This window comes from Palaemon carinicauda, chromosome 20, assembly GCF_036898095.1.
Source record: "Palaemon carinicauda isolate YSFRI2023 chromosome 20, ASM3689809v2, whole genome shotgun sequence".
NCBI classification, from domain to species: domain Eukaryota; kingdom Metazoa; phylum Arthropoda; class Malacostraca; order Decapoda; family Palaemonidae; genus Palaemon; species Palaemon carinicauda.
The window spans coordinates 115,567,484-115,579,983 of NC_090744.1; the positions used below are offsets into that span (position 1 = coordinate 115,567,484).

General features: G+C 36.1%; 1 protein-coding gene across 1 annotated transcript in view; it reads left to right on the forward strand.

The window, feature by feature from the left end:
- The window catches only part of LOC137614406 (uncharacterized), a 59,505-nt gene that overhangs the window by 6,362 nt on the left and 40,643 nt on the right, over positions 1 to 12,500 (forward strand). Inside the window, exons 6-13 of the mRNA XM_068344207.1 lie at positions 182 to 421; positions 846 to 973; positions 2,045 to 2,166; positions 2,540 to 2,759; positions 3,573 to 3,718; positions 4,805 to 4,903; positions 6,165 to 6,331; positions 6,820 to 6,949. Of these exons, the coding sequence (XP_068200308.1) occupies positions 182 to 421; positions 846 to 973; positions 2,045 to 2,166; positions 2,540 to 2,759; positions 3,573 to 3,718; positions 4,805 to 4,903; positions 6,165 to 6,331; positions 6,820 to 6,949 (1,252 nt within the window). The remainder of the gene's footprint in view (positions 1 to 181; positions 422 to 845; positions 974 to 2,044; positions 2,167 to 2,539; positions 2,760 to 3,572; positions 3,719 to 4,804; positions 4,904 to 6,164; positions 6,332 to 6,819; positions 6,950 to 12,500) is intronic.

Below are 12,500 nucleotides of genomic sequence, written 5' to 3' on the forward strand. Positions count from 1 at the left end.
TAGAAACATAATATTTACCTTCATGAAGTATCTATGCAAAATCTTCTTGGAAAACGACCATAGTATTTTAGATAAACTGACATTTTTCCTTAAATTAAAAAAAAATACTAAGAGGTCCAAGTGGGTAAAAATGCGAATATCTGGTGAAAGCAACCAATCGAATCTCTTATAAACATTACAGATTCTCGTACGACGACAAGGTTGACCTCTCTACCGCCCGAGGTAGAGAACGCTTCGCGCAGGTCATCCTCAGAGACGACTCCGCCTCCTATAGGAACATGGAAGGAAGGGAGATGAGAATTGCAGCTGTCAACAACTTTGGCCTCTGCAACCTGGTTCGACTGCCAGATGGCACCACACAGCCCAATACAGGGATCGATGTGGCCATGATGAGGACACTCAGCTACGCCTTCAATTTTACGTTGGTTGTTATTACTGTATTATTATTGTTGTTGTTATTATTATTATTACAGTATTACTATTTTTATTATTTTATTATTATTATTATCATTGTTATTATTAATATTATTATTGTTATTATTATTATTATTATTATTATTTTTATTATTGTTATTATTAATATTATTATTATTATCATTATTATTATTATTACTATTATTATTTCTATTATTACTATTGTCATTATTATTATTAGTAGTAGTAGTAGTAGTAGCAGAAGTAGTAGTAGTATTATCATTATTATTATTAGTATTATTATTTTTATAATTATTATTATTATTATTATTATTATTATTATTACTATTATTATCAGTAACCTTTTCATTATCCATACCAACGCTATCCCCAACAATTTCATTGTTACAATTACCACCATTTATCCCCAGAATTCGCATCGTAGACCCCCCAGACGGGGCCTATGGAAACCCATTGCCCAATGGTACTGTAACAGGCATGATTGGTCTGGTGGCCAGGAGAGAGGCAGACTTCGCTATCTGCGCCATTTCGCTCTCAGGTAACAAATATCTCTGGTCTCTGTTCGTTATTATTTTTCTGCCTATATCCAAACTATGGAAATTTTCTTTATTATCAATATTATTATTATTTGCTAAGATACAACCCTAGTAGGAAAAGCAGGGTGGTATAAGCTCAAGGGCTCCAACAGGAAAAAAATAATCCAGTGATTATTAACATTATTATTGCTTACTAAGCTACAACCCTAGTTAGAAAACCAGGATGCTATAAGCCCAAGGGCTCCAACAGGGGAAAATAGTCCTGTGATTATTAATATTATTATTACTTGCTAAGCTACAACCCTAGTTGGAAAAACAGGATGCTATAAGCCCAAGGTTTCCAACAGGGAACAGTAATCCATTGACTATTAATATTATTATTATTTGCTAAGATACAACCCTAGTTGGAAAAGCAGGATGCTATAAGCTCAAAGGCTCTAACAGGAAAAAATAACCTTGTGATTATTAATATTTATTTTATTTGCTAAGTTACAACCCTAGTGGGAGAAGCAGGATGCTATAAGCCCAAGGTTTCCAACAGGGAACAGTAATCCATTGACTATTAATATTATTATTACTTGCTAAGCTACAACCTTAGTTGGAAAAGCAGGATGCTATAAGCCCAAGGGCTCCAACAGGGGAAAATAACCCTGCGATTATTAATATTTATTTTATTAGCTAAGCTACAACCCTAGTTGGAAAAGAGGGATGCTATAAGCCCAAGTGCTCCTTGTTTTCTCACACACTTTTACATATGATCAATTTTTACAAGACTTACTAACTTTCTTAATCACGATCTTTCGCCGCTATTCCATTTCAACAATTCATAGATTTCGTTAATCATTTATTTTCATTTTCTCATATCATCACCATCCTCTCCTGCGCCTATTGATGCAAAAGGCCTCGGTTAGATTTCGCCAGTCGTCTCTATCTCGAGCTCTTGAATCAATACTTCTCCATTCATCATCTACTTCACGCTTCATAGTTCATAGCCACGTAAGCCTGGTTCTCCTAAATCTTCTATTTTCTCATATAGATAATGGGTATTCTAAGTTTCCCTCAATACTTTGCAGCTCTACGCAAGACTGTGGTGGACTTTCCATACCCATATTACAGGTCTCCTCTGGGGATCTTTTCAAGGGCTCCTAAACAGAAGAGCAGAGTGTTCGCTATCCTGTCCCCTTTCAACGTCCAGGTACGATGAATTACTTCCAGAAAATACTTGATTATTAAGATAAATCTTTCATAGACGAAAGAACTCTAGAGGAACTTTAACTTTTGAGAGATCCTTGTGCAGCCAGACTACATTAACTGCAACCTTTAAACCTATGGAAACTTTAGCTAGAGTTACTGAAACTGTTTTTAGGTTAATGTCTATTTTCTTTTCAATTTGAATACATTCTCTTTTGCCTTCTTATTAGGTATCTTCTCATTTTGCCTAATTTAAAAGTTACTTAATTTTATCATCATCATGTTTAAGAATAAAGAACGTATAACTTTCTCCAGATCTTTTGTAACTTCATAGGCCTATCAGGCTTCTGTTTTTAATTTATGAATTCTTTTCATAGGTCTGGGTTTGCATCATCGCTTCCGTGCTGGTCATAGGCCCCATAGTTGCCCTCATGTCCAAGGTACCATCTACGGGAGGTCATCCAGTGTTGGCATTCCAGATGTTCTCCTTCAACATGTTCCGAAGCATCGTCGTCCAGGGCAACAGACTCCAGGCTACCAGTTTGTCCCAGAGATTCGTTCTCGTCACCTGGTACATGTTTTGTCTCATCGTCTCAGGTTGGTCAATTACACTTATTTTGGTCATTTCAGTTTATATTTCATATTAAGATGCTATAAGCCCAAGTGCTCCTTTTGTTTTTTTCACACACTTTTACATATGATCAATTTTTACAAGACTTATGAATTTTCTTAATCACGTTCTTACACCGCTGTTCCATTTCAACAATTCATAGATTTCATTAATCATTTATTTTAATTTTCTCATATCGTACTCCTATTGATACAAAGGGCCTCGGTTAGATTTTGCCAGTCGTCTCTATCTCGAGCTTTTAAATCAACACTTCTCCATTCATCATCTCCTACTCCACGCTTCTTAGTTCATATGTGATTATTACCTCCGCCAACGAAGTTGGAAGGAGGTCATATTTTCACCCCTGTTTGTGTGTGTCTGTGAACAGTTTCCTGGCCACAATTTTAATAGTAATGAACAGGCTGACATAAGTGTTTTTATAGTATATATATAAAATATCTTTTGATGTTGTTACCGCTTTTTAAATATTTTATTTTCATTGTTCATTATTTCTCTTGTAGTTCATTTATTTCCTTATTTTATTTCCTCACTAGGCTATTTTCCCCTGTTGGAGCCCTTGAGCTTATAGCATCTTGGTTTTCCAACTAGTGCTGTAGCTTGGCTGATAATAATAATAATGATAATAATAATAATAATAATAATAAATATACTATTATTATTATTATTCTTATTATTATTATTATTATTATTATTGTTATTATTATTATTATTAAATTGATAATGCTAATAATACTCAGAGCAACTTTTGATAATTATCATAATGATGATAATGCCCACAGCGATGTACTCAGGAATGCTAACAGCTTCTCTGGCCATCCCAGCGTTTGAAGCTCCAATTGACTACCTCACGGATCTGCCGAGGGCTGTCAAGCAAGGATTCGATATCGGGGTTTACAAAGACACGACCAACGAGTTGCTCTTCCGGGTAAGCTAAGATAGGGCGCGTTTTCTTCGCTACAATTCGCTAGTTTTGAGAAATATGGTGTCTTTGAGCGTAATGATTTCTGATAACTTTTTGCTTTTTAGAAGATTCAAAAGTCCAGTTTAAGAGTTTGCATCATACTCCCCGATTTCTTCGCTACAATTCGCTAGTTTTGAGAAATATGGTGTCGTTGAGTGTAATGATTCCTGATAACTTTTTGCTTTTTAGAAGATTCAAAAGTCCAGTTTAAGAGTTTGCATCATACTCCCCGATTTCTTCGCTACAATTCTCTAGTTTTAAGAAATATGGTGTCGTTGAGCGCAATGATTTCTGATAACTTTTTGCTTTTTAGAAGATTCAAAAGTCCAGTTTAAGAGTTTGCATCATACTCCCCGATTTCTTCGCTACAATTTGCTAGTTTTGAGAAATATGGTGTCGTTGAGCGTAAATATTTTTGATAACTTTTTGCTTTTTAGAAGATTCAAAAGTCCAGTTTAAGAGTTTGCATCATACTCCCCGATTTCTTCGCTACAATTCGCTAGTTTTGAGAAATATGGTGTCGTTGAGCGTAATGATTTCTGATAACTTTTAGCTTTTTAGAAGATTCAAAAGTCCAGTTTAAGAGTTTGCATCATACCCCAGAGAACACTGATAAAACCAACCCTCATGGAGCATTCAAATTGTGCTGAAAATTATAGCACCAAAGCTATAAATTTACAAGATTGTTATTTTTTTTTCTAGAGTATTGCTTGTCATATGCATCCAGAAGACTAAAATTACAGAATATCATTGCTCAGAATACATCTATAATGTTTAAAACGCTTCCAGAAGACTAAAATTGCTGAAAAATCAGTGCTCAGAATGCATCTCTAACGATTAAAAGCCTTCCAGAAGACTAGAGTTTAAATTCTTTCAATGCAACTGCATTTAATAATAATAATGATATACCAAAATCTAATATGTATAAAATGTAATACTCAAATTTATCATCATAATGTCATTCGATACGATATAAACTTTATATTATAAAGGATAATTAAAGAACCAGAAAGAGAGAAAACCCTTAACCCCTGTCAATGTGCTCTGCAGGAGGCGAAAGACGGCATCTACGCTCAGACGTGGAAGTTATTTAACCACAAGAATCCAGAAAGGAGTTTCGTACTAGGCAATGCCTTTGCCATGGATCAGGTAAGATGCTTCTGATGTTTTCTAATTACAGTAGGTTTAAGAGCCAGTTCTGAATGTTACAGTGTTCTGTAAGTCTTAAAAACAGGGATGAATGCTGCGAGGAACTCTAGGGTAAGACAGTTGGGATGTTCTTTAATTACAGTAGGTTTAAGAGCCAGTTCTGAATGTTACAGTCTTCTGTAAGTTTTAAAAACAGGGATGAATGCTGCTAGGAACTCTTCTTTTTCTTTCCCTTTGTTATCCCTATATTAAGGGGTCGGTTGCCTGATGCCAGTAGCATCATATATGGTTAATAATTTGGGAATGTTTCTACGTTCGCATGCGCTTGCAGTCATCAACGACAGTTATTGGGAGTGGTCATAACCTTTGACTTAATAGTCCAACTGCAAGGCACCAGTTTCCACAGTTGTTGGCAGTGGGTGTAGCCATTTGCTAAAGAACAAGGCTGCAGGGCAGCAGCTGTCCTTGAAGTCACTTTCTACGACACGAAGGACGTAAGGTGGTAGTATTCTTACGCTCCTATCACAGGACTCTGATAGGAACTCTATTTATCTTAAAACGGATGTTAGATGGTGTAAAGTTCTGTTAGCTGAAAGAAATGAAATTTTTTGCTCCACAAATTTTAAAAAGGAATTTGTAGACTGCCATGGTATTTAAGTATCTAAGTAATAGTTTATTAGTGGAATGATGTGTAAGTGTAAAAAAAGTGATTGAAAGCTGTAGTGCTCTGTAAGTTTAATACATACATACATACATACATATACCAAAGGCACTTCCCCCAATTTTGGGGGGTAGCCGACATCAACAAGAAACAAAACAAAAAAGGGGACCTCTACTCTCTATGTTCCTCCAGCCTAACCAGGGACTCAGCCGAGTTCAGCTGGTACTGCTAGGGTGCCACAGCCCAACCTCCCACATTTCCACCACAGATGAAGCTTCATACTGCTGAGTCCCCTACTGCTGCTACCTCCGCGGTCATCTAAGGCACCGGAGGAAGCAGCAGGGCCTACCGGAACTGCGTCACAATCGCTCGCCATTCATTCCTATTTCTAGCACGCTCTCTTGCCTCTCTCACATCTATCCTCCTAAATTAAATTCTTCAATACTCTGTAATAATTTAAAAAGGATTAAAGACTTGAATAACATGTAAATTTATGATTGAAAAATAATGATGTCTAAAATACCCTGTAATACTATTAAAGAAGGAAATTTAATGTTACAATGCACAACTTTTAAAAACGAGTTTGATTATTCTCGCCAGGTGTTCACAAGAGACTTCGTGTACATCGGCTTCATGGCGTCCTGCGAAATCCTGTCGACGCGACTTGGAAGAAGCAAAATCCACATTGGAAAAGAGACATTTTTCTCCAGTGACATTGGCATGGCAACCCCTCCTGGGGCACCTTATACGAAGACCTTTGGTGATGTGTGAGTCGTTTTATTGTTTATATCCCTTGGGTTGTGGTACCCTATTGGAAGCGTCTATGCCTCTCAATCTATTGGACAGGGGTTATAGACCCACTCAAGGTCGATAGCTTCCAGTAGTATCTGTAGCCTCACTGTCTTTGTGAGGTGGGAATTAAGGGCCTATATGTCTACATGCTGGGTCAACAGCAGCCAGAACCTTCTGTAGGTTTTCCCAGCAGCCATTTCCTGGCCCTCCCTGGTCTTAGCTTGAGGGGCTAGGGCTCTTGGGGACTTCATATGTATATATGATCAGTCTCTAGGGAATAGTCCAGTTGTTTTCCTCTCTCATTCATGAACGACATTTAAATCTTTAAGAATAAGTTTGTAAAATTAATAGAATTTTAAAATTTCCATAACTTACAGAAGAAATAGATGAAAATATCAAAATCATCTAACATTTATGATGTATTAATAAAAGAATTCTTAAAATTCCTTTCTTTTTTTTTCAGGACATTAAGATTAATCGAGGCTGGGCTGCGTAGCAAGTGGAAGGCGGACGAACTGAGTCGATTGGCATCGTCCGTGCCAAAGGAAAAGGAGCAGGTTGACACATATGCAATTACCATCTCTCATCTCCAGGTATCTACACTGCCCCTAGTATTATTATTATTATTATTATGATTATTATTATTATTATTACCTCATTTTTACAGTTAGGCAGATATGTGAGAAATATTTAGCAAAAGGTAAGGAGGTGTATGTTACATTTATGGATCTGGAGAAAGCGTATGGTAGAGTTGATAGGGAAGCAATGTGGGATGTGATGAGGTTATATGGAGTTGGTGGAAGGTTGTTGCAAGCAGTGAAAAGTTTCTACAAAGGTAGTAAAGCATTTGTTAGAATAGGAAATGAAGTGAGTGATTGGTTTCTGGTGAGAGTGGGGCTGAGACAGGGATGTGTGATGTCGCCGTGGTTGTTTAACTTGTATGTTGATGGAGTGGTGAGAGAGGTGAATGCTCGAGTGCTTGGACGAGGATTAAAACTGGTAGACGAGAATGACCATGAATGGGAGGTAAATCAGTTGTTTGCAGATGATACTGTACTGGTTGCAGACACAGAAGAGAAGCTTGACCGACTAGTGACAGAATTTGGAAGGGTGTGTGAGAGAAGGAAGTTGAGAGTTAATGTGGGTAAGAGTAAGGTTATGAGATGTACGAGAAGGGAAGGTGGTGCAAGGTTGAATGTCATGTTGAATGGAGAGTTACTTGAGGAGGTGGATCAGTTTAAGTACTTGGGGTCTGTTGTTACAGCAAATGGTGGAGTGGAAGCAGATGTACGTCAGAGAGTGAATGAAGGTTGCAAAGTTTTGGGGGCAGTTAAGGGAGTAGTAAAAAATAGAGGGTTGGTCATGAATGTAAAGAGAGTTCTATATGAGAAAGTGATTGTACCAACTGTGATGTAAGGATCGGAGTTGTGGGGAATGAAAGTGACGGAGAGACAGAAATTGAATGTGTTTGAGATGAAGTGTCTAAGGAGTATGGCAGGTGTATCTCGAGTAGATAGGGTTAAGAACGAAGTGGTGAGGGTGAGAACGGGTGTAAGAAATGAGTTAGCAGCTAGAGTGGATATGATTGTGTTGAGGTGGTTTGGCCATGTTGAGAGAATGGAAAATGGCTGTCTGCTAAAGAAGGTGATGAATGCAAGAGTTGATGGGAGAAGTACAAGAGGAAGGCCAAGGTTTGGGTTGATGGATGGAGTGAAGGAAGCTCTGGGTGATAGGAGGATAGATGTGAGAGAGGCAAGAGAGCGTGCTAGAAATAGGAATGAATGGCGAGCGATTGTGACGCAGTACCGGTAGGCCCTGCTGCTTCCTCCGGTGCCTTAGATGACCACGGAGGTAGCAGCAGTAGGGGATTCAGCATTATGAAGCTTCATCTGTGGTGGATAACGGGGGAGGGTAGGCTGTGGCACCCTAGCAGTACCAGCTGAACTCGGTTGAGTCCCTTGTCAGGCTGGGACGAACGTAGAGAGTAGAGGTCCCCTTTTTCTTTTGTTTCATTTGTTGATGTTGGCTACCCCCAAAATTGGGGGAAGTGCCTTGGTATATGTATGTATGTATGTATGTATTACCTCCGCAAACGAAGTAGGAGGGAGGTTATGTTTTCGCCCCCTGTTTGTGGGTTTGTTTGTGTGTGTTTGTTTGTTTGTGAAGAGCTTCCTGGACACAATTTTAATCGTAGGTTAATGAAACTTGCAGGGATTAACTGTTATGTAAAAAGCTAGAAATGATTAAATTTTGAAAGGTTAAGGTCAAGGTCACGGTCAAGCAAAATGTCCAATTCACGTAATCAGCCATTATTTTGGACATCGTTGTCACACAGACTTCAAACTTGGTTCATATTCGAGTGTATGAAAATCCAGGTCAATTAATACATATTAAGGACAAGGTCGAGAAATAAGCTGCCGCGGCGGAGGTCTGCACTCTACTGAGTGCCCCTCTAGTTGTTATTATTATTATTATTACTATTATTATTATTATGCATTTTGAAACAGTTAAAAACGAGATTTCCAATTCTTTGTGAAACAATGAGGCCTAGAAATATCTGCATTTGACAACAAAAGGAAATTTTCATTGTAATTTTTTGTTGTGTTTAATTTATGGAGACAGGAAATCTAACATTATAATTTTAGTTATTTAAACCTAATTATACTCTTTATCATTTCCCAACCATAAAATAGAAATAAATGCTTTAAGACCGTGATTAGTTTGTATAAAACGAATTATATAAATACGCGAACATTTGAAATATTGTCAATCGACATTTTTTCTGTTTACAGGCTGCGTTCTTTCTGGTCCTAATTGGTTTCCTGGTCGCTTTTCTGGTCCTGGTCGGGGAAATCATCGTGCATTCCTGCAGAAAGTCAGAATAGGCAGCGGAACTCTCTTTCTCTCTCTCTCTCTCTCTCTGGTTTGAACAGTGGGAGATTGGGATACTGGCCCTAATGAGCTATTACGAAAGAATCCTTTAATTAAGGAATCTGTTAAGAATTTTCACATGATATTATTAATATTATCATTCATCAAAATGACGTTCTAGATAGTTTCCCCGTAAAGTCAATTCAATTTTGAGTTCCTTCTAGATAGTTTTCCGTAAAGCCAATTCAATTTTGAGTTCCTTCTAGATAGTTTTCCGTAAAGACAATTCAATTTTGAGTTCCACTTATTAAATATCTAGCAGTTTTGCTATGTGGATTAAAATACAATAGTATGCATCGTGTAATAATTCAATCATTGATATTTGATTATACCTTTTCCATAAGTTTCGTTTGTAGTGAACGCCTTCTTCATCAGTTGAGTTTAAATCGTCTATATTTCCTAATACTCCTCTACCCTACTACAGAAAGGCAGACTTCAGTGTTTTTGATAATTCTTTGCTGAAAGAATGCTTGTTTGAATAGTTAAATAAATATATCAGCAGTTGTTTGTTATTTTCTTGAAAACCTTGGTTATAAATGTATTGGGTATGGTTGAACTTCGGGCAATTTGATTGCAAACTTAGAATAGTTTTTTTATTCTTGATGTAGTTGGCGTAGCTGAAGAATATCATAAAAATCAAGCCTTATTCTTCAATCTAAGTTGTGTTTTTTTCATAATGTGATATTTAGGAAATAATTATTACATGAACTTATTCACTGTCGAGTTAAGGTGTAACATCACGCTTTTTTTATGAAAAATGAAACTAATAGAGATATCTCTTTGAAACTTTATTCAGTAATAGAAATCATGCCTACTCACGTGTGTAGAAAGTTTCAAGAAGATTCATGAAAAAGAAATGAAGAAAAAAAATAAAATTAAAAAAAATATGCCAAATTTTCACCATTTTTTAAATTCAATAAACGTCAAAAAATTTTTTTAAATGCAATTTTTTAAACTTCTAAACGATAGAGGAACTATTAATCTATAATTCTACCAGTACAGAATATAAAAAAAGTAAAAATTACTATATCCAAAAAATGGTTGAAACTACACTTATTCGCTATGTTGGAAATTTCTTACATTTTTCAAAAACAAAAATATTTAAAAATAAAATTTGAAAAAAACTCTCTGGTAATATCAAAATTCGATCATTCACAATTGCATTGAAGAAAACTGCATGTGAATATCTTAAAAAATAAGAATGTTTTATAAGTTTGAATGGTGAAAACTTACTTTTGAGTTATGGCCATTTAAAATGAAATTGGCATTGTTTGACGTTTAGTGTGTTTCAACCATGTTGCCGATGTACGATAATTTTCATAGCTTTGCGGTGCTTAATTACAAAGCTTAGTGAATTCTTTAATGTTTACTCCCAATTGTTAAGGCATTATTTTGTAATTATGTTTATCTTTTCTTAAACCTAGTTCACCATCCATAATTTATCTTCATTTCCTCGCCAGCTTCGGACAAAGCTTTCAACTATGGCAAATAGCTTAGTAGCTTGAACGTTGTTTTCGCAGCTTCACATACAAGTTGAATTTATCAGCATATATCCTTGCCGATTTTTTATCTATTGCGAAAATGGATGTAATGTAAAATTTACTAGACATATTTTACTTAACGTCATTTGTAACGCAAGTACAATAATTGTATATTAACGTACGATAGTTGAAATGGAAGCGAGAAAGCTCTTAACCGAGATTTATCCCTGGTTTTGGGGATTTATTCCTACATTTGGGAATTTATTCTTAGATTTGGGGATTTTGGATGACTGGTGACAATATTTAGTAAATATTTCTATGAAGAAACAGAGGTTAATAAACCTTTATATTGTTGCAATTAGTTTACTTACAATTACATGAAGTATAGGGAGTAATTTCTATATTAGAAGAAAATATATTTCTTGAAATGTGGATTTTTGGGTGGTTTTTGGGGATTTTTTTATCACGAGTTTTAGGGATTTTTACACTAACCTATCTGGCAACACTGCTTCCGAATCCAAAGAAATTAGTAAACAAATAGATGTGTTTTCGGTCGGTTCCGGTTCCTCGTGTCTGTGTATGTGTGTTACTAAGGATACTTTTATAAATTTATAATTCTCCTTCGCCTTTTTAACTTTTTGAATAAGAAGATGGGATGAAGAGAAGGCCCAGAAAAAGGTTAGTTTAATATTTGGTATCTCAAAAAAAAAGAAACTCGTATTATGAACGAATTAAATGATATTAAAAGTTTATGGGTGAAAATTTAGGGGTCCTACGATATGCAAGATGTATAAATTGGGATTTATGAGTGTATTAAGCAATACGAATAGGAATAAATCTAGATGTATGTCTATTGTAGCTTATAAACTAGACAATAAACTCCCACTAGGCAGAAATACGCTGTGTGATACACTACCTTAGAATGTATACAACAAGTCAATTAATAATAACAGAATAATTATAGGAAGCTTAAGGTTTAAAGGCCACTCATGAATGGCAGGGTCAAGGGACAGTTCCATTTCCCTATAGAGCAGGACAATGCCCTAGAGACTGACCGTATATAGATGTGATCAACGCCCAAGCCCCCTCTTTTCCCAAGCTAGGGCCAGGCAATGGCATGCTGATGCCTCAACAGGTAAACCTATAGGCTCCCCCCCCCCCATCTTTAGCTCACAATGATGGTGAGGTTGCAGCTATCAGAGAAACTAACGAGTTTGAGCGAGACTCGAACCCCCAGTCTGGCGTTCACCAGTCAGGGACGTTACCACATCGGCCACCGTAACCCTGTGTTCTTTAACATCTTGCGGTAGTCTGAGAGACAATCACTTTAATTGCTCTTGTTTGTAGGCCTAATGTTTCTGAAAGGCCTATATCGGTTTAGATAAGAATATTTAGTGACTTAAATTGTATAGCAGATAGAGTCCCACCATGGTACATGAGGTTAAGCTGTTATAACTGGGGAGGTTAATCCTGTGGGTTGGGGTTGCTAGGCTGACGTTCTGACGAGTATCTCCTCAGATGAAATTGGAACTTTTGATTCATTTTTACTATTATTATTATTATTATTATTATTATTATTATTATTATTATTATTATTATTATTACTATTATTATTATTTTTTTTATTGTTGTTGTTGTTGCTATTATTATTATTATTACTATTATTATGATTGTGATTACATGGTTATTATTATTATTATTATTATTATTATTATTATTATTATGATGATGA